Source organism: Carcharodon carcharias, chromosome 7 (genome assembly GCF_017639515.1).
Source record: "Carcharodon carcharias isolate sCarCar2 chromosome 7, sCarCar2.pri, whole genome shotgun sequence".
Classification (NCBI taxonomy): domain Eukaryota; kingdom Metazoa; phylum Chordata; class Chondrichthyes; order Lamniformes; family Lamnidae; genus Carcharodon; species Carcharodon carcharias.
The window spans coordinates 162,589,164-162,608,769 of record NC_054473.1 but is presented as its reverse complement, the minus strand read 5'-3'; the positions used below and the strand labels follow the sequence as shown (position 1 = coordinate 162,608,769).

The 19,606-nt window shown below is 46.3% G+C and overlaps 1 protein-coding gene across 1 annotated transcript in view; it reads left to right on the top strand.

Moving 5' to 3' along the window:
- The window catches only part of LOC121280070 (polyamine-modulated factor 1-binding protein 1), a 189,415-nt gene that overhangs the window by 68,130 nt on the left and 101,679 nt on the right, over window positions 1–19,606 (top strand). The window contains exon 5 of the mRNA XM_041191699.1: window positions 5,129–5,255. Coding sequence (XP_041047633.1) covers window positions 5,129–5,255 — 127 coding nt within the window. The remainder of the gene's footprint in view (window positions 1–5,128; window positions 5,256–19,606) is intronic.

The window sequence follows — 19,606 nt, the reverse complement described above, 5'->3', positions numbered from 1 at the left end:
TTAAGTTCTAATTTACAATTTACACAATTGCAGAAATAGACACTTTTAAAATATCCAATTCCCAAGAATGCAATTTTCTTAGCAGCAATGATAAAGTAGTATCCAATTTTAAAGCATCTATAAAAATTTCACTTTAACACTTCTCAAACTGCTACCAATGAACTTAAGTGGTTTAAATGTCAAAAACTTCATTCATCCAACTTTAATATTGACAAAAATGTCATATGAGTGCCACTGCCATGTCTCCAAGTGTAACTATGAGCCAACTTAAAAATTCCCACGTCAAGGAAATTTCAAACTTTCTAAGTCAATTATTATTGTAATAACTCTATTGTTACTGAGATGTTGAACGTAGCTTTATTAAACTTTAATACTACTAAGATATACTTAAACTATTTTAAAGATGACTAATTGATCTCGCAAAGTATTGCTTGCTGGCACTTCAAAATATATCTACTATATTATGTAACTTGTACTATATATTCGCTATTATGTGGAGGCTCAGTTGCAGACTGGCCATATCCTCTACTGTACCTTTTTGCAGCAACACATTGGCCTAGATCTTCCATCTTCAGATCGTTGGAAACTGGATATACACACCAGGAAATATATTGGGACCCCTCTGAATTCCTGATGCACTAACTCCATGGGAATTGCCCAGGAAGTTTGAACTTCTGATGAGCAATTCCCCAGCTCCCTGGCACCCTCCGAAGAAGCCGCCTGCTCTAAATTAGATTTGGAGACTTCGGATGGTTCCAACTTACTTGCTTGAATAGTTACCCAAGAAATATTAGAAAAATCCCAGTCTGACTCCTGGGTAACTATACAACTGACGACCCCCTCCCCCCGACTCCCCTCCCGAATCCCTGACTGCCTACCAACCTGACCCCCCAACACCCCTCCTGACTCACTCCGACTGCCCCCAGACCTGACCTGATCTCACTCACCACCTTACCAAGCTGCCACTCTACCCACATGCCACTCTACCATCCATCTGACCTGCCACCTTACCCACCTGCTACCTTATCCTCTTACCTCACCCACCCTAGTCCCTTACCCACCTACACATTCACCCATTCAATCACACACTAATGCACTGAAAAGTTGCTTAAATATCCCAGCTTTTCAGCATGTTAGCAGACACTTAGAATATGGCAGGTAATGCCATAAAAAAGGGGCATGGATTTCCTTCCCCTGATGATCCTGCACTACGAAAAAGCAGTTCAATTTCAGGTGCATCCTGCATTTCTGGAGAAGCCAAGATTTGAAGTCCCAGCCAGGAATGTGGAGCTCCAACGTGGCGCAGAAAAGTAGGAGCGGAGTGGCAATTTGACAGCAATTGCCACTTCTCGGAAGATTCAGGCCATTGAAAATGGGTCCCATGTAGCAGTCTAAAGCTTCAGAGGAACTTCAGAGGAAAGTTTGGCCTCCAGATATTCAGTGTGCAGATCCACTGGCATGTAGACATGCCGTAGCAATCTTGAACCAAACTCCCAGCTATGGGCAAATATTTTCACTACCTTGTCAATACCTTGGAAGAGTTGAAGGCTAAGGGAGTAAAGCCTGACAAAGAGTGGAGCCCAAAGATGAACTGATATCTAAATATTCCATCTTTCTAGCAACTCCTGCATCCAAGCCTTTGGACTCAATCTGGAAGGTCTAGAGGGGGACCCTAATATTTTGGCAGCCCAGGGTCTCCAAATATTTTGCCCAGGCTTGCACCCTGGAGTGGACTCTAATTTTGCTGCAGAGCAGTAACATAATATGGTAGACAGACTTAACACAGAGTTGACTCTCAAACCATCATCTTATGAAATGGAAGGCTTCCACTGAATATTTATTATATTTACTTGCTGTTCAAATGTTGAAATATTTGTTCACATAGTTCCTTCTTCATTTTCTCCTCTTCTCCATTGACTCCTCTTTTTGAAATGCCCTTCACCCTAATTTTAACCAATATATTCTAGCTCTAGTGATTCTATGTATTCCACGTACAGTTTTAAAACTTATAAACCACTTTTACTCACTTTATTTTCTATGTCTCACTGTTTGCTTTAGAGACCAGGAATAATGACCAGGGCCTGATTTTAACTCTGCATAACTGAATGGAAAGCATGAGTTAAAATTATGCCCTGGGGGCCTCTAGGAAACAAAATAGAACAGATGGTTTGTCAGCTTTTTGAGTGACAGAACTCATAATCAATTTCTAACTTTTAGCATCTCCATTAAATCTCCTCATAACCTTCTCTAAGGAGAACAATGCCATCTGTAGTCTCTCATTCTTGGTATCATTCTGTTAAATGTCCTCTATGCATTCTCCAAAGCCTTAACATCATTCCTTAAGTATCACACCCAGAAGTGGACACAATACTCTAACTAAGGTCTATCCAGTGATTTATAAAGGTTCAGCATAACTTTGCTTCTACTATTCCTCCATTTGTAAAGCCAAGGATCCTATATCCTTTTTTGAGCAGCTTTGTCAACTTGGCCTGTCACCCTCAAAGATTTATGTATATGAACCCCCAGGTTTCTCTCTTCCTGCACCCTTTAAAATTGTACCGTTTGGTTTATATTGCCTTTCCTCATTCTTCCTCCCAAATTCACCAGTGATTTCACCGGTCTGTCTACATTCTCTTGAAGTTTGCTGTTATTTTCCTCACTTTTTACTACATTTCCAAGTTTTGTGCCATCTGCAAACTTTGAAATCATGCTTCCTCCACCTAAGTCCAAGCATTGGTCCCAATACCAACCCTTAGGGGAATGTCACTTTATATTTCTCCAGCACTGCTGCACCAGATTTATTCCTCTCCTCTTTTTGAACTGGGGTGTTGTCCATCAACAATAGTTGCCAAAGTGAATTTTGGTACCTCTCTCTTCAAAGGTTGAGGTGCAGGCTAGAGGACTCAAAGTAACCCTCAGGTTCCAGGCATCCTTTTGCTGGTTCCCTTTTTCTGCACACATATCAGTTCAAAGGAAACCTATTGATTCTAATAAAAAGATCACAGGTCAAAACAAATAATTAACAGCGATTGGCACTGAGGAGCTTTAAAAGGTCTAATGCGCTTACTTGAAGGTATATTTAAATGTCTTACATTCTGGAAGTTTGCCTGATGCCTTGTTCCCACCAGTTTTCATTAGAATACTGGACTTTAGGCATCTACACATACCTGAGGCCAAAAGTGGTACATTACCACATTTACACATTCAGCCACTTCATATGATGCTTCCCTGACAATGAGGTGGGGCATTCTTCACCTATCTGATGGAAATAGGATGGTTGTTCTTCCTCCTTACTTCCTCAAATATAAAGAATGTCCTACTCAAACCAGTTTTGCATTACAGACAAGAAGCAACTTTCCGACTGAACACTGCACACCTCATCTCTAACCGCACCCCGCCCCACCCTCATAAAAAGTGCAGGTCATCAGGAATAACACAGGCCAGTCCAAAATCTCTTCCCGTCAATAGGTATACTGTCCGATTACCTGTGCAATGTGTCCTGAAATTAGCCCAGCAAATTTAAATGAAGCGCAAACCTGAAAACTATACATCATCATGCAAGTGACATGACCACCACCTATTTCATGCTTGTTTAGGTCCCGAATATTTGACTTAATTCCCAAAAAAGAGTCATTTGTATTCACCAAAGGATATCTTGCCAAACATAAGTCATAAATTGTTCCAATCTTTATGCATTACACTCCCAGTTTATTACATCAGCGGAATTATTATTTGGAGTGCTGCCTTGTAAACACTCTTGGGTATCCATTATTCTCAATATAATGAAATAACAAAATATCATACAGCAGTTTATACAGCAAGATTCTTGGTGTGCTTTCTGCTCATTACACATCCATGTAAGATACTCAAGCCAAATACATGCATACAATGACATGCCCCTCATGGATGGAATCTTACTAACAGAATTAAATAGCCTACTACAGATCTTAGACTACTCACCCAGTAAAACAAATATTTCTTCTCCATCTTGTGAAATCAGTGAAGCAGGCAAAAAAATCTGCATTCTTCCTAAGGTGAGGGTGTTAAATAAGTACTTTAATATTTCAATAAGTATTGTTCATTATATCATTGAGTTACCTCAGACTAATATATACTAGCTACACCCAACAGCACTACATCAGATTTTGAACACCAGTCATGTAATGGCAATAAATATGAGTGGTGGACATTGAATTATGTGGGAGAGTTCCATAATTATTATGAATATCTCTTTGAAAACCTGTAAATTTTTAGCATGCTGCATCCAGAGGTTTGAGATTTCAAGCTAAGCTACTTTGTCACACAATGCCAGTCATCCACGGTTCATGGAGATGTAACCCCTGCTGGCACTGTTTCACTGCTGTTTTGTGAGATTAATTTTCACGTCAATTATAATCTTGCTTCTTTTGACATCTAACATCATGTTTTAAGAAACGTGATCACTTTTATTTATTCAACAAGAGAAAGGACAAAATCTTTTAAAAGTTGAATCTGTTTCCTGATACATCAAAACCACATCAGTTTGTTTTCTGGAACATTCCATCCACCAAATATAGATTGTTTACCATGCAAGTGTGACCGATTTAAAAAAATAAAGGAAGAAATTGGTCCATATTGCAGCCAATTTCTATGGATGCAAAATAAGACTTGGCCCCATCTGCCATAGACAGTTATGCCCACCACCCACCAAATCCCCAGTTTGTGCACTGGCTTCCAGATTGGCAGGTGGTGACTCGCAAGTGCCAATACATCCACCCAAAACAGATATTTTGTGGTTAAGATCCTCAGTAACACTGACTACAAGCAATGTTGTTCTTGCCACATAGCCAGACAGCTCAACTTCCCTAAATAAGCAATCCGTGCACGGATAGGCACATGTGGATATATGGAATAGGTTAATGTTGACTCCATTATGTTTCTTTAGTAACAGTTATGTGGCCTCATGGTACAGTAGGAGAAAAAAAGTAGGTAAGTTAATGGGGGAAGGATGTAAATTTCCATTTTTTTTTCTTTTTTATTTGGATCATAAACATTATTTCTGTCCAACACTTTGGGGAGCATTACATGAAAATGCTTTATTACTATAACTGATTGAAACATCCCTTAATTTTAAAATTTGTGCTTCCAGGATCTTGCACAAGTCAATGTTCAGAGTTCTGAGTTTGCTGAGGAAATCAATAAATATCAGGGAAAGATGCACAAGATGAATGCACAGTTAACCACTGTTACAGAACAAAAGAGTAATGGTATCAAAGGTAATATATTTATTATAAATTAGAGGTGAAAGTAATTAATATTGTTTCAATATCTTACATATCTTAAGAAGCATAGTTTGCTTCTTATTTGTATGGATAGAAAGTTCTTTGAAAGATTATGCAGCAGATTTTAAGTCCAAGCAGGTTTCTGACAGGAAACCACTCCAGCTAGTTGATTTTCCACTGGCAGAGTTCCCATGTAGCAGGAGGCCAGGGCAATTTAATTGCTGTGCCTTATTTAATTGTCACTGATTCACTTCCGGCCTATATCGGGCAAGAGGAAGATGGAGAGCAACTCCTGCCAGATGAAGAGCATACGGTACTTGGATCCTCATTGCTTCCTTGGTAAGTGACAAAGAGATGGTTTGGGGAGGGAGTTTTGGAAGTCTGAGGTAGGGTAGGCCACAGATTCCCTTATGGGGCCAGAAACTGTACTCCTGCTTCTTCTTTCCCCACAAAGGAAAGTTTTAGACTTACCTTATGTCCTCACACCAGCTAAAGACCCTGTTTCTGCCTAGCAGGAAACTACGGCCTCCCTGCTAAGGAGCCCCGTTAGAATTGCATTGGAATAATTGTGATAGAACAGGATGCCAATAATTGTGATGAAATACAATACAAATTTGCATAAATTATGAGCCTTGTGCCTGTTTTAAGCAGGCGCCGCTCCCAGTTGCAGAATTCTACAGGTTAAAACAGCAAATAGTCAGGATCTGAACAGATAGTTCAGTTGATAGTTAACTGTCCATCCAGCAGTTTCCACCAGGCATGTAGCTACCCTTTAATATGATTTCGGTTTCACTGCCTTGCTTAACCTAACTCAACTTTAAAGAAGAAAAGATAGAAACAAAAAATGCTGGAATTACTCAGCAGGTCAGGCAGCATCTGTGGAGAGAGAAACAGAGTTAATGGGGTGTGAAACGGATGTTGGGGCTGTTTCCAGGACCTGAACTCGCCCACAAGGGGAAGCAATCACAAGCCTGGATTATCGGGGGGTTGGCCTGATAATTAGATGACCAATTAGCAGCCATGGCTCGGGGAACGTGGGACTAAAAGCATGCAGGCCCAGTTTAAGCTCACCGTATTGTGTCTGTGGCTTCACTGAATCATTGGCAGTTATGGAGCAGGAAAGGCAGAGGGCTGGAATCCAGGCCAGGGCAGCCCCTGGCTTTGTAGATACAAGCCTGGAGGTCTGCCTTGAGTCAATGAGGGAGAGGAGGGAGGTCCTCTTTCCAGAGGATGGCAGGAGAAGGGCACCCTCCCGAAGCATCGGATAGGAGTGGTTGAGAACGTCAGCAGAGTGTGGTCAGGAGGAACTGGATGGAGTGCAGGAAAGGTTTCAATGACCTTATTTACTCTAGCAAGGTGACTGCAATGCTACATCCTCATGGCAGGCTTCTGGATATTCAAACCCCAACAGAGGAGCCTGAGGGTGTATGCTTCTCCTGAAAATGAAAGGAATGTGTGCCCAGGGCACTCAATAACCTCTCAGCCACCGCTTCAGGCAGAATACTGAGTGGGTCACTGAGATTTTTTCACCTGTAACTGTGCACTTTTCCTATTTTTCAAGAATCCAGGTCTGTGATTTCTTCCCCTTGTGGGCGAGTTCGGGACCTGGAACCAGTCCCAACATCAGTTTCCAGACCCCATTAACTTTGTTTCTCTCTCCACAGATGCTGCCTGACCTGCTGAGTAAGTCCAGCATTTTCTGTTTCTATCTTTTATTTTTTTAAAGTTGAGTTAGGTCCAGATGATGCCAAACATTTGAGCTTCCATTTATTAATGGCGGGGCAAGAAAAGAAGGCTGAAGTATTGAAGGAGAGCATTGGTCCCTGAACAGGGACAGTGTAAACTCTGGACAAATGTGCATTCTTCATTGATGGTAAGAATGGATCTATTCCAGACTGCATTTTCAATGGAGGTGTTCTCACAGGCATCTCAGAGTGAGTTCTAGACCATGTTGTCCCACTGGGTTAGAAGGACTCAGCTGAACAGTAACTGGATCAGATTATCCCTGAGATTGGCAGCATCTTGCAGAGACCCTCGAGTCCAATGCCAGATCTAGCCACCTCCCTGTGCAGCTGGAACAACTTTATGTTCTGCATCTTCCTCCTCCACTTCCATGCCCTGCTCCTCCTTGTCCTTTGATGAGCTGTTCAATCTAACTTACCACCATCTTCAAGATCCACACTTCTCAGAAGGGCCATATTATGGAAATTGCAACAGACCACCCCAAACACAAGATTCTTGCAGGGGTGTATTGCAGGGTACCACCCAACTGGTTAGGAAGAGGATGCACATCTTCAGAAGCCTGATGACCTGCTCAATGTTGGTCCTGGCGAGCAGATGGCAACAATTATAGCACCTCTGTGCCTCTGTCTCGGGTTCCAAAAGGGGATGAGATACCATCTCTTTGAGGGTATTCCTTGTTGGCTAGGATCCAACCATGTAGTTTGGACTGCCAAGGGGTGAAAGAGTCATGGCAGCTGCCAGGAAAGCAAGCTTACGCATGCAGGAAGCTCTTGTTATGGTCACAGACCAGCTGCCTGTTGAGAAAATGGAAGCCCTTTCAGTTGATGAATCTCACTGGCTGGTCAGTCAGTGCCTTAATGGCTGCATGGTTGAAATGAATGATGTCCCGCACCAGGGGCGATGGCCTTTGTGCCTGTGAGGCCCCAGCTATCGCAAAGAGAACATTGGTATATGGTATGCAGCCAATTATGAATTGCTACCAAGATCCTCAGTTGATCCTTGGAAGGAGCCTGGGGTGAAGAAGTGGCCATGCTGACTTTGGCAGCTAATGGCAGGCCATGATGAGCAGTACTGCGAGATGAGAGGTCTTCCGTGATGACAGCACAATTCTCTGTGAGAAATTGACTAAAAAGACAATGTCCCCGGCAACACTGGTTCCCTGACCCGATCTATCAGCGGTAGATCCTATGCTGAGGATATGGCTTTCATTGCCCCTTGATCTGCTCCATTGTGTTCATGCCCGGGCTCTCACCTTCCTGCAGGGGATGTTGCTCCTCATCATCATTTGACTTGATATCTCAGTCATGATCCCATTGCCAGTTGCTGCCTTCCTTGCACTCAGGTGGCATCTCAGGTTTATGTAGAACCATTGTCCTTCCTTTTAAGCCCTCCATGATGCCAGGAAAGTGACATCCATTTGCACTGCCCAAGCGCATAGTCAATACTCTCTGTGCAACCTGAGCACACCCAATGGCACCTGTGTGCCAGCAGCTGAGAACTCCTCTCAGCATTCTCCCTTTTATCATAGAATCTTTTCAGTGCAGAAGTAGGCCATTGGGCCTATCAAGTCTGCACTGGCTCTCTGAAAGAGCATTCTACCTTGTCCCATGCCCCTGCCTTTCCCTGTAACCTTGCACATTCTTTCTTTTCAGATAGCAATCCAATTCCCTTCTGAATACCTCGATCGAACCTGCCTCCACCACCTTCTCAGGAAGTTCATTCCAGACTCCAACCACCCTCTGGATGAAAAAATTTTTCCTCACATCACTTTTACTCCTTTTGCCAATTATTTTGAATCTGTGTGCATCTAATTCCTTGGAGACAGCCATGACTGGTTCCCCGCTGTGTTCTGCCTCCATGCACCTGGTCTGCCTCTGACCAACATGCTGCCCATAAGCCCCCATCTAAATCTCAACATGATCCTCTACGAGCTCCCAATGAACTCTTTCACAATCTTAATTGGACTAATTTGGGAATCCGGCTGGATTCTGGGGCCAGCCTTCCCCAGCCGTGATGAAATAGCCTGGGACAGGAAATTGGCACACAACCTGCCACTGATATTTTCATTGCTCACCCACCTCCAGTCCCACCCTAAAAATCCTGCTCAACGTTTCAGGTCACTGATCTTTCATCAGAATTGCTCTTTCAAAAAGTAACCAAAATATTGACCAGAATTCTACATTCAATGTGTGGGCTCGGGCCTGACATGCTGCATCATAAAATGACGCTTGATGATGTCGGGCATGCATCCCAATGTCACTGCGCACCATCGTGATATTTTGGTAGGCGAGCGCGCTATAAGGACGGAGGCGCCCCCGCCATTAATTAACAGGCCAGTTAAGGCCCTTGAGGCATCAATTGTCTTTGATTTTTCACAGCCTGTGTGATTTTCAGGGCGTCGCACAGGCGCATTGGACAGATGGGTCAGCCACATTTTCAAAAACCTCATCCACGGGCGGGATAAGAGGGGTGAGTGGGCTCGCTAATGCGGGTTGTTAGTACTTCAGATTATAACTTACTGCTGCTTGCTTGTGTGAACAGGACAGCTTCATTTTGCTTCAGAGCTGCTTTGACAGAAATAAAAGGCTTCAGCTCAGGACTTTGGATACTTGGGGCCTTTCAGGTATCAGACAGCCTTCCCTTACCCTGGGAATGGGGATTGTGGTCTCCGCCGGAGGCAGCTTCTCTGTGGAGGAGGAGAGGGCCAGAAGGGGGAGGAGGCCAGGAGTCCATATTGAGCCTCCAGGGGAGCGACCTGTCTGAGGACAGGCGCAGGCACAAGGGACGCAGGGCCAACAGGAAGTCCAAGGCGGAAGGGGCTGCAGAAGACGCCACTATCCTGCTGCCAAAGTTTACAGGCGGCGATGCAGCTACCTCAATATGTCTGAGGTGCAATGCTGAAGGAGGGTCCACCTCTCAAGGGAGTCCAGAACCTCCATCTGTCAGATAATCAGCCCTGAGATCAGCTCCAACAATGTGGGTGGACACCCCATGCCAATGGCACTGAAAGTCATAGTGGCCCTCAACTTCTATGCCTCCGGCTCTTTCCAGGGGCAGGGGGGTGATCTTTGTGGAGTCTCCCAATCAGCTGTCCACAGTTGTGTCAAGCTGGTGACGGATGCTCTGTTCAGGTGTGCATTGACTTTCATTCACTACCACACGGAGGAGGCCAGCCAGGCTGAGCGAGTCAGAAGCTTTGCCGCCATTGCTGGGTTTCCCCCGCTTCCAGGGTGCAATCGACTGCACACATGTGGCCATCAAGGTGCTGGCGGGTGAGCCCGGTGCCTTCGTCAACAGGAAGGGCTTCCACTCCATGATTATGCAGATAGTGTGTGACCATAGGATGCAGATTCTGCAAGTCTGTGCAAGGTACCCAGGCAGCTCCCATGACGCTTACATCCTGAGACACTCCCAGGTGCCGAGGCTCTTAAGTTCTCCAGCCTGGCTGGATGGGTGGCTGCTGGGTGACGAGCTATCTCCTCAAAAGGTGGCTCATGACGCCTCTCCACCATCCAAGAACAGAGGCCGAGCAGCGATACATTAGGAGCCAAGCCATGCCTCCACAAGGGCGGTGGTAGAGAGAATCACCGGTCTTCTCAACTTGCGCTTCCAATGCCTGGACCGTTCAGGGGACGCACTGCAATACCCCCCAGATCGTGTGTCACTGATACTGGTTGCATGCTGTGCTCTCCACAATCTGGCGCTGGAAAGGGGGGGATGCAGTGGAGGAAGATGTTGAAGCAGCTGCTCTAGCAGCAGATGATGAATCCAGTAGTGCGTTCGAGGACGAGTATGCTCAGGAGAATGCTGAGATAGACACCGACTTGGGCAACCTCCAGGGAGGCAGGGAGGCTTTAATCCAACGCTCCTTCAGCTAGCCTACCAAAGATAAACCTCCACCACATGCCAGGGCTGCAGGCTCCATGCTCGATACCTGACAGGAACATTTGCTTCGTGAACAACATGCACTTTCAATAAAGCTCAATGACAAACAAGTCACTCATAACACCATGGGTTACTCTTCACCTCCAGAACTAATGAAGCACCTAGAGGTTTGTTGAACACAAACACATTTAATGATGTGGTGCCTGGCATACATAAAACAAATTAAATGGAAAAGCGTTGTCCATCACACCTGCTAATAACTAACTTAAAAATGGGACAAAAAAAATCACCAGTGATAAGCCCGTGTTATGCCTAAGGTGCTTTAAATTTGCATTTGCGGGTGCTACATCTAGGTGCTCCCCCCTCGCTGGCACCAGCATTGGAGACAGCCTGCTCACTCTGCTGTCCTGTTGGCCTTGATGATCTTGGCGGGCGCCTTCTGTCTTGTGGAGCCTGTGCTGGCCCCGCCTGGGAGAGAGTGGCCAGTGCCATGGCCAGCATCTCCCCAGACGCCACAGCCTCATCGGATGCCATGGTCACTGGCAGAGGGGCAGAGGAGCTGCTGCCATCATACGGAGCGCCCTGAGAGGAGCCTGTAGGGACAACAAGCAGCTCATGCGCCAACGTCATGTTGTTTTGGATTTCCCTGCTCACCATTGATGGATGGGCACCTAGCTGGGATACTGGGTGCCCAATCCATCTCCCACACTGACAGTGACCATCTGAGGTCATTGCCAGTGTGAGGGCTTGCAGGTCCGAGCGCATCCCCAGGAATCCCTGAGTGAGCTCCTGGAGCACCTCTCCATGAGAATTGCCATGGAGAAGGCTGTGCGCTCGGCCATGAGGGTCATTGCATTGCTCATGCTCAACATGGACTCTTCCACAACGGAGACCATGGCACGCATTCCCTCATGTATCTCCAGAGTCTCCCACACACCCTGCTGGACTTCCATTATCTGCTACCTCAGGGACAACTCCAGAGGCACATCATCATCCACCGACTGAGCATGTTCCTGGTGCCCAGCAGTTCTCCGACTGTCGGCGCCCTAGGTACACTCTGCCTCCTCTTGCACCTCAAGCGAGTGTGAAGTGACCTCACCGCTGTGCACCAAGATACTATCCACTGATCTAATGCCCACCAAGGTGCTGGTACCTGCATGGCTGAGAGGGTGTGACGCTGGTGCCTTTCTCTCGTTTGTGTCCTCTGGGGCTCCTGATCCCAACGGGCTTCTGGTGAGCCTGAAAGGAAGAACAAGGACATGTCATTCGTTGCAGTTATTACACTGTTACGGTGCATGCCTGGCGCCTGGATCAGGGTGCCTTCGTCTTTCCATTATCAATGGGGATTCCATGCTCAAGGCTCACACCAATATAGAGACAACTGTGGAATGGTTGCTTTGACAGACATTCTGAACTCAGTGCACTGCACTTTTACCTCCCTGTGGCACCCCAACCTCACTGCGGCTGGTTGAGCTAGGCGCATGGCGCCTCTCTGGCTCCAGTGCCTCCTCATACCTGAATAAGATTAGAAGGTGGGCCGGTCCTCTGCTAGTCCGCAACCTTTCAGCATTATTGTGGGATGTCTTCTCCTGAAAGGAGAGAGGAGCATTGATTAGTCCACCCTGTACCTGCATTGCCATTGCAGCCTGGCCAACCCCACCTGAGGAATACTTCACAGGGCTCAGCCGATTCATGGACCCTGGAGCTGCAAGACACTCATTTCAAGCAGCCAGGGCTCAGACCCTTGCCCAGATGCTGTCTCATTGACATTTGTCACTCACTCACATTCTAAGAACCCTGAGATCCGGGGAGGTGCTGTGCTAAGTGACCCACGCCAATACGGTACTCATCCTTCCTGATTGCAGGAGGTCATTAAAGCGCTTATGGCACTGCACCCATGTGCGCCTCACCACATCGTGGGAGCTGACCCTGGATGCCACCTCCTCCCAGGCAATTTTGGTGAGGTGGGGGGGCCCTCCTACTCCTGTCCCTGGGGTTGAGTATATCCCAGTGTGCTGCCACCTCCTCCAGGAGGGCAGGAAGACACTCGTTGACCTGCCCTCCCACCTGCCGTGTTCAGCACTGAGGTTCTCCATGCCAAGGGTCCTCCGAGCCACTGACAGCCTTTGCCTGGCTGCCGCAGCCGCTTCTGAACCTGAGTGCCATTGGACCCAGTGGACATTGAGCTCCCACCCCCACCCGCCCCTTCATGCTGACGCCGGAGTCGCATATTACCCTGGTCGGGCCTTAATTGGCTCGCCCATGTAAAATGGTGGTACGGAGCCGATTGCAGTCAGCGGGTCGGGCCCCCGACTCCCCGGTCCCGCTGAGCCGCCCAACCAATGTAAAATCCTGGCCATTAACTCTGTTCCTTTCTCCACAGATGCTACAGGTTCCAGCATTTTCTGTTTTTATTTCCTTTTTCCAACATCCAAATATCTGGATTTTTTTTTAAATTTAGATCTTATTAGAAGTTCTTAGACTCTTCTTAGACCATCCTAATCATGTATTTTTGCCAATTCTATTTGGTGCAGACTGAAAATATTCTTTAAAGACCAATGCTCAGAAGTATTAGTATTAGATGAACATTACTACAGCATTCCAACATCTGCACTGAAATTTGAATATATGATGTTAATCAAGTTGGCATGTATCTGAAATTTAGTTCAGTGATCAAAAGAGGATATGGCTGTCAATTAATAGCATTGTCTGAAAATGGATTATCCAAAGGAGATTGAAAATGATTTCCTAATTCATTTTTAGTTCAATTTATTATGATAATATTTTGCACCAACAACCTTTCAATAATATTAAAACATCTCAAATTATGCATTTCCTGAAACTTTTTCACTGCCTTTTCCAAGATTGTTTTATTGAAGTACACAAAATGTCACATTACACCAGATTGCAAGCGAACCAAAACTTTGTCAATGTCCAGTTTTATTCTTCCGATGTGGGTTCTAATATCCAATGGAATAACTAGATTCATTACCTCATGCATATAATAGGAATTCAGAAGTATTATGCGCTGATATCGGAGTGGGGAATGGGTGGGGAGCGCAGAGATTGAGAGGCAAGATTGGAGACCAGTGTCTGGGTTGGGGGTAGATGGGGCAGGGAGATCAGAGGGTTGCCGGAGAGTGGAGCTCGGAAGGGGAGGGAGGCGATCGGAATCCACAGCTGGGGAGCGTAGGAGAGATGGAAGGGATGGAGAGGGATGTGGGTGAGGGAGGGTCTAGAGGGTAAGCAGGTTAGCTTTGTGGACCAGGAGGAAGCACTCTTGCTCCTGCCCACAAGTAATACTGGAAAAACACCTCTCTTCCCTGCAGCCGCCCTTGCCCCCCCTTTAGCTACTGGGTTTAAGTCTGGAAAGGGAATAAAATGTAATGTATGCCACTTCATTAAAATATTTAAATACGATGCCCAGCTCCTGCGAGCAAATTTGTCATTGGTTTGCCTCGGGATTGAGGTTTTCAATGTTTTAATATCCCATCCAACACAAGCCCACCCATTTTCAGCGGTTAAAATTCCACCCAAAATATTTCTCTACAGTTGGAAAAAAACATCAGACATGCATGGTTTTGATATATGATATTAAAGTTGAATAGTCACAAATGGACTTCTGTATTCCACTGTATACATTTCTGCAGAGTTTATGGCCTTGAATTTGTGGTTAGTGACAAACAAACAATGCTTGCCATTCATGCTTGCCCGCAGCTGCCCAGAGACATTTGGTGGGATTTTAATAACCTAGGATAATTAGAAATCCATTTCAGCACAGCACCCTCTCCAGGCGATCTGGGACCTATGTGAGCAGAACAAGGAACTGTGTCTCTCTTCAAATTGCAAAATCATGATTGAGGCATACATGGAGAAATTTTAACCTGTAAAGGGGGGCAGTTGCTGATATTGGTGCACGTGGAGTTTAAAACATCAAAAAATTGCAGCAAGTCGGGAATGCAGCTGGAACCCACCAACTTCGCCATTTGGCTGGTGCAGCTACCTGAACACATGTGAAACGCCCTAAGGACTGGTCAGTGAATTAAATATGCAAGAATTTTGGGGGTGGAGGCCCAGGAAAGTGGCAAAAATCCACAACACATTCCTGCCTCCTCGCACGTCTTTCAGAGAGAGCTTCAGAACTGTGCCGGCAATCTGCCTGGCCACACCGAGAAGCCAATTAAGGTAGTTAAAGAGATAATCAATAAGGATTTTCACCAGACTTTCCAGTTGTCCCAGAGGTGAAAGGGGCCCCTGCAGTGTGCAGAACTTAGCGGCTCACAGGAGGGGAGTGTGCAGGGAAGGTCCTAGCCACTTGACATTTACATGCAATCTGAACTTGCCAAGAGCAGAAAGACAGCGATCATGCACAGGCACAGTCTCATGGAGCCTGCTGCCATTGAGGTTGCTCCACCTTGTGTCCCAGTCAACATTACTCTTGACATACTGGAGTAGGGATGGAGGCAGGTGGTCATAGAATTTAGTGCCACCAGCAAGCATGCCAGTTCCCTGGCTTCATCCTGCCCACAGGCCATCTTCCTGCAAGTGGCAGGTAGCCCGTAGACATTGTTAAAGGCATATTAAGGCCTATAGTCAAAGGCTGACTGCCTCCTGACCCCCACAGGCATTGGGGAACTGCCTGGTAGCAGACTGGGTTGCTGCAGGCAGGATTAGAGGCCCTCCCTGTGGAGGGAATAAATGCCTGCCGCACCCCCTCCCCCCACTTAATAGTGGCCCAGATGCTGAGGCCTTTTTTTAAATTTAATTTTAATAAGTTGGAGAGAGGTCACCTCCACATTGGAGTGCCGTCCTCTCTTTCACTTACCTTGAAAGGCCAGTTTCTGCTCCTTCAGTACTGGAGGGCCAACAAGTGGCTCAGATTTTATTTCCCTTCCAGCTTTAAACCCAGTAGCTAAAGGGCATCGTAGGCCCTCCAGTTTCCAGAGCCCACCCGCCACCTTTAATAGGGTGGCAAGCCTGCCCTGTAGCCACTAAACTGGGGGCGGGGGCGGGGGCGGGGGCCAGTGCGGGAGAACCTGAAGCCTGTGGGTATAATCCTGCCCACCATCTTCCTCAAGGCTGTTGGCTGGTGGCCACTAGGCAGGTGAAAGGCATCAGTGGGGATATCTGGACAACAGAAACTTGAAATAAATTTTGTTAGTGATTAAATATTGACAGTAAAATTGACATTTCAACAGACTTTTAAACACCAAAGTGATTTTCCTTTTGAAACTACAAATTGTTTCTCTTTCCTTTCCTGTTACTTCCATGTGGTGCTTCAGCTTTTTTCAGGCTTTTTGTTCTCCTGCTCTGACTGCTCAGATGCTTGTGGCGACATCCTTTAAGTTTGGGGATCCATACATCTGTCCCTGCAGGGGAAATGGTGACATTGTAGTAGTGTCACTATACCAGTAATCCAGAGGGCCAGGCTATTGCTCTCAGGACATGAGTTCAAAACCTACCACCGGAGCTAGTGGAGTTTAAATTTAACTAATATCTGGAATATAAAGCTGGTCTCAGTAATGGTGACCATGACAAGTATCATTGATTGTTGTAAAAAAAAACCTTTCTGGTTCTGGCTCACTAATGTCCTTGATGGAATGAAATCCCCCATCCTTACCTGGTGTGTGACTCAGACCCACAGCAATGTGTTTGACTCTTAACTGTCCTCTGAAATGCCCTAGTATGCCACTCAGTTCAAGGGCAACTAGAGATGAGAAACAAATGCTGCCCATGCCAATGACGCCTGCATCCCATGAAAGAACAAAGAAAAAAACACTGCCTCCCTTACAGGGGCAGACTCAGTCCTCAGAGAGGAGTCAGCATATGGGGCACTGACTGAGGGTCAGCAAGGGAGGAGGACTGGGAGTGCCTACAGCAGAGACCCAGGCTGGATTTTTGCTGCAAGGAACCAGAAGTAGGTGCCACATCCACTTGGGGGTTCAGAGATTGGGCTGCACACAGTCTCAAGGTGCCCAGCCAATTAACTCAGAGAAGCCATGGCACCATATTTATAAGGCTGCTAGGCCTGAATTCACTCCTGACTGCTTAGAGACGGTCTCTGCCAGACTGCTGCATTCAGTCAAGCAGCTAACTGGAAGGCTGCAGCAAGAATTGAAAAGAAGCATTGAATAAAGGCAACTACAGAGGCATGAGGGAGGAACTGGCCAGAATTGACTGGGAGATGAGCCTAGCAGGAAAGACAGTGGAACAGCAATGGCAGGAGTTTCTGGGAGTAATTTGGGAGACACAGCAAAAATTCATCCCTAGGAAAAAGAAGCATGCTAAAGGGAGGACGAGGCAACCATGGCTGACAAGGGAAGTCAGGGACAGCATGAAAGCTAAAGAGAAAGCATACAATGTGGCGAAGAGCAGTGGGAAACCAGGGGATTGGGAAACCTACAAAGACCAACAGAGGACAACTAAAAAAGAAATAAGGAGGGAGAAGATTAAATATGAGGGTAAACTAGCCAGTAATATAAAAGAAGATTGCAAGAGTTTTTTTAGATATATAAAGGGTAAGAGAGAGACAAAAGTGGACATTGGGCCGCTGGAAAATGACGCTGGAGACGTAGTAGTGGGTAACAAAGAAATGGCGGAGGAACTGAATAGTTACTTTGCGTCATTCTTCACAGTGGAAGACATGAGTGACATCCCCAAAGTTCAAGAGAGTCGGGGGGCAGAGATGAGTATGGTGGCCATTACCAAGGAGAAGGTGCTAGGAAAACTGAAAGGTCTGAAGGTGGATAAATCACCTGGACCAGATGGATTACACCCCAGAGTTCTGAAGGAAATACTGAAGAGATAGTGGAGGCGTTAGTGGTGATCTTTCAGGAATCACTAGAGTCAGGGAGGGTCCCAGAGGACTGGAAAATCACGAGTGTAACCCCCCTGTTTAAGAAGGAAGTGAGGCAAAAGACGGGAAATTACAGGCCGATTAGCCTGACCTCGGTCGTTGGTAAGATTTTAGAGTCCATTATTAAGGATGAGATTTCAGAATACTTGGATGTGCATGGTAAAACCGGGCAAAGTCAGCATGGTTTCATCAAGGGGAGGTCATGCCTGACAAATCTGTTAGAGTTCTTTGAGGAGGTAACAAGTAGGTTAGACAAAGGAGCCAACGGATGTTATCTATTTGGACTTCCAGAAGGCCTCTGACAAGGTGCCGCACAGGAGGCTGCTCAGTAAGATAAGAGCCCATGGTGTTAGAGGCAAGATACTAGCATGGATAGAAGATTAGCTGTCTGACAGGAGGCAGAGAGTGGGAATAAGGGGTTCTTCTCAGGATGGCGGCCAGTGACTAGTGGAGTTCCGCAGGGGTCAGTGTTGGGACCACAACTTTTCACTTTATACATTAATGATCTAGATGAAGGAACTGAGGACATCCTAGCTAAGTTTGCAGATGATACAAAGATAGGTGGAGGGACAGGTAGTATTGAGGAGGCGGGGAGGCTGCAGAAGGATTTGGACAGGTTAGGAGAATGGGCAAAGAAGTGGCAGATGGAATACAACGTGGGGAAGTGTGAGGTCACGCACTTTGGTAGGAAGAATAGTGGCATGGACTATTTTCTAAATGGGGGGAGAGAATTCAGAAATCTGGAGTGCAAAGGGACTTGGGAGTCCTAGTCCAGGATTCTCTTAAGGTTAACTTGCAGGTTGAGTCGGTAGTTAGGAAGGCAAATGCAATGTTGGCATTTATTTCGAGAGGACTAGAATATAAAAGCAGTGATGTGCTGCTGAGGCTTTATAAGGCTCTGGTCAGACCACATTTAGAATATTGTGAGCAATTTTGGGCCCTGTATCTCAGGAAGGATGTGCTGGCCCTGGAGAGGGTCCAGAGGAGGTTCACTAAAATGATCCCAGGAATGAAAGGTTTAACATATGAGGAACGTTTGAGGACTCTGGGTCTGTACTCAATGGAGTTTAGAAGGATGAGGGGGGATCTGATTGAAACTTACAGAATACCGAAAGGCCTGGAGAAAGTGGACGTGGGGAAGATGTTTCCATTAGTAGGAGAGACTAGGACCTGAGGACACAGCCTCAGAGTAAAGGGAAGACCTTTTAGAACAGAGATGAGGAGAAACTTCTTTAGCCAGAGAGTGGTGAATCTATGGAATTCATTGCCACAGAAGGCTGTGGAGGCCAGGTCATTGAGTGTATTTAAGACCGAGATAGATAGGTTCTTGATTGGTAAGGGGATCAAAGGTTACGGGGAGAAGGCAGGAGAATGGGGTTGAGAAACTTATCAGCCATGATTGAATGGCAGAGCAGACTCGATGGGCCGAATGGCCTAATTTCTGCTCCTTTGTCTTATGTCTCTTAGAATGGCAGAAGAAAGATCCTGGGTGGCCCTAGGATTCAGTGCTGCCCCCCTGCAGGTGCTTCTCCAGGCTGCAAGGGCAAGGTTGCAGGTCCTCTTCCCCAGGGATGGGAAAAGGAGGCTAGCCCACCTGACAAAGCAAGCCAGGACAGAGATTGCAGAGGAGGAACTGCAACCATGGAGTCACCAAAAGAACCTAGATACAGTGCTGCAAGCAAGTCAGTGACCTTTATTCGGCCCGATCACCCAGCCGGTGGCAAAGGAATCAGGCAGCAGCTCGATGAAAGTGCCAGTCTTTGATTGTTGATACCCACAATGTCCCTCAAGGGTAACTGTATACAGGAGGCATTCATGTGCCCCCATCTTGGACTGCTGGGTTGCCACCAGCATAGCTGTT